Source organism: Myotis davidii, unplaced genomic scaffold (assembly GCF_000327345.1).
Source record: "Myotis davidii unplaced genomic scaffold, ASM32734v1 scaffold164, whole genome shotgun sequence".
In the NCBI taxonomy this organism is placed as follows: Eukaryota; Metazoa; Chordata; class Mammalia; order Chiroptera; family Vespertilionidae; genus Myotis; species Myotis davidii.
In genome coordinates, this window is record NW_006296417.1 from 2,975,566 (window position 1) to 2,978,366 (window position 2,801).

The following is a 2,801-nucleotide window of genomic DNA, read 5'->3' on the forward strand; positions in this document are numbered from 1 at the left end:
GTCCTGTCCACTGGTTGTTTCCTCATGTGCCGGCCACCCCGAGCCCGGCCCCATGGAGGCGGGAACCTGGGCTCTGTCCATCCGTGCTCCCCTGCCGGCACCTGGCCCCTGGGAGTTTTGGGGAAACAGGGTGAGTGAGTGACTAGGAACCTCCTTACCTGCAACTTAGCAGGGGGCCTGGGCCTTTCCCACTGCCTCCGGCCTCTGTGAAGAGCGATGAGCCGACACCCTCATGAGGCCGCTGACTCCTGGCTGGTGGAGGGGGCGGGAGGGCCAGCGCTGCAGCCGACGGGGCAGGCGACCCCGGAAGCTGCAGTGCCCACCCCTGGTGAATCGGGCCATTCACTCTTGGGGAGTTTTTTCTGCAGGTCTTGCCCCTTAGCTACTGTGTTTCCTTGTGCACTCAGTTAACTTCAAGGATGGTGAGCAGTGAGCTGGAGACACTGTTATTTGGTGGCCCAGGGCCTCCCTGCAGGGGAGGGTGTGGGTGGGCAGGAGGGGCTGCCTGAGGTCCTCCATTCAGGCCTCTAAACAGGCTGACCGGTGCCCCTCTGGGGCCCGGGAGCGTCTACATGCTGTGCCTTAAACCCATGGAAGCCAGGACGACGCTCATGTCCACTGGGAGTCCCCCAAACTGCCCCCAGCGTGACGCACGGACCGGAGGCCCCTCGTGACAGGGTGGATGGAGTCACCAGGGGAAAGGCCACATTTTGCAAAGTGTGTGACGACTGAGTGACAGAAGCCAGAGGGTTTAGCAATCCCAGCTCGTTCGGGGAAAGGTGTTGCAGGGTCCGGAATTGAGGTTGGGCAATGCAGCCGGGGGCGGGGAGCATCCTGCGGCCGGGCCAGGCCAGGCCAGGGCAGCCTCTGGGCCCCATGACACCCGTCCCAGGGCCAGGCTCGGAGGTCGTGCCCTGTAAGTAATTGCCAGTGAGTCCTGGCCGGTGTGGCTCAGTGGTTGAGCATCAGCCTATGAACCAAAGAGGTCACAGTTCACTTCCGGGTCAGGGCACATGCCCAGGTTGCAGGCTCAGTTCCCATTGTGGGGCGTGCAGGAGGCAGCCAGTCCATGATTCTCACCATTGATGTTTCTCTCTCTCCCACTCCCGTCCTCTCTCTGAAATCAGTAAAAATATATATATATTTTTTTTAAAAAAATCTTGTTTGCAGCCACTCGCCCTGGGCTGCTCCTGTGAAGAGAGTTTGGGGTTTGGGGTTTGTGGCTCTGGGAGGGAGCTGAAGGGACAGCTGCCAGGGCCCCAGAACCGAGTCCCTTTCCTGCACGGGCCTGGGGGGAGCAAGAGCCCCACCTCTGGACTCCCTCTTGCACCACCCGAGTTGCTTGCGCCCTGCCGACGAGTCAGCGATCTGGGCCAGGGCTTAGAGGTCTGAGTTGTGTGGTTTTGGGGTCGGGGCCATTCCCCTCACTTTCCTGTGAACCTGACTGGTACCCTCCCCGTCATGGGAGACCCGCTAGCCCCACCTTCTGGGCTCCCAGCGGCCCCACCCGCCCCGCTCCTGGGGACTCCGCCCTGCTGAGGTCTGGGCAGAATCCAGGGCAGACTGGGTCGTGTGGCTCTGGGCGGTGGCCGCTCGTCCCGCCTTCCCCAAGCCTGGCTGGCACCTCGCCCTTGGGATCCACGAGGCCCATCCTCCCGGCTCCCGCAGCCCCACCCGGCGGAGCTCGGGCTCCTTGGGCAGAGCTGGGACACCGCGTTGCCGTTGCGTGGCTCTAGGACAGGGGCACACAGCCAGATTGTGGTCTGTCGGTCTGTCTGGGGCTGATAAACTCCGCTGCCCTCACCCTGACAGCCCCACCCCACCACAGAGTTGTTCGGGCACCCAGAGGGTGGCAGCTGGACTTGGTTTACCAGGGACGTTTGCCGAGTGGCCTCAGACCCAGCGCCGGCGCCGAGTTTGAACCTGGATCCGTCGGGTGAACACCCACTTGCTCCTACCTGGTGACTGAGAACCGGTCTCATGTGACCTGAGCAGTGCCAGAGAGTGACTGAGCCTCACAGGGGGAGGCAGGCGGAGGCGGATCTCGGGGGCCTTGGGACTCTTGTTGGCCGGCCCCTGGCCCCTGGGGCCAGGCTTCCAGCCTGCAGCCAAGGTAGGTGCCCTTGATGGGGAATTGAATCCGGGACCCTTCAGTCCTCGGGCTGACACTCTATCCACTGAGCCAGACCGGCCAGGGCTATTTGCTTGTTTTTTGTAGCCACGGGAGGCACAGCTTGGACCCGCCCGGGGGTGGCTCGTAATCAGGCCAAAGACCTTTGGCTCCAGAGAGGATCCAAACTCAGGGGAGCAAAACCAGTTTTCTAAGGGCCGGTGCGGCCAGCCGTGCCGCCGTGTGGCCCTCGCGATGTAGTCAGTCGACATGAGGGACAGAGCTAAGCAGAGAGGAGGGGTGGGGGCAGGCCGGGCCACAGGGGAGTCAGGGTCTGTGCTTCCACCCCCAAGTCACTGCGTCAAGAATGGCCCCTCTTGCCTTGGCTGGTGTGGCTCAATGGATAGAGCGTCAGCCTGCGGCCTGAAGGGTCCCGGGTTCGATTCTGGTCAAGGGCACGTGCCCGGGTTGCGGGCTCGATCCCCAGTAGGGGGCGTGCAGGAGGCAGCCAATCAGTGATTCTCTCTCATCATTGATGCTTCTGTCTCTCTCCCTCTCCCGTCCTCTCTGAAATCAATAATAAAAGAAAAAGAACGGCCGCCCTCACCGGTGTCCCCGTCCCCGCAGGTTGGCTCAGCATGTCGGTCAGCGTCCACGAGACCCGCAAGTCGCGGAGCAGCACGGGCTCCAT

The 2,801-nt window shown here is 62.6% G+C and overlaps 1 protein-coding gene across 1 annotated transcript in view; it reads left to right on the forward strand.

Annotated features, from left to right (window-relative positions):
* Positions 1–1,293: 1,293 nt before the first annotated feature.
* Positions 1,294–2,801, forward strand: part of KLHL25 (kelch like family member 25) — a 5,912-nt gene continuing 4,404 nt past the window's right edge. Inside the window, exons 1-2 of the mRNA XM_006771785.2 lie at positions 1,294–2,113; positions 2,738–2,794. Coding sequence (XP_006771848.1) covers positions 2,749–2,794 — 46 coding nt within the window. The 5' untranslated portion in view covers positions 1,294–2,113; positions 2,738–2,748. The remainder of the gene's footprint in view (positions 2,114–2,737; positions 2,795–2,801) is intronic.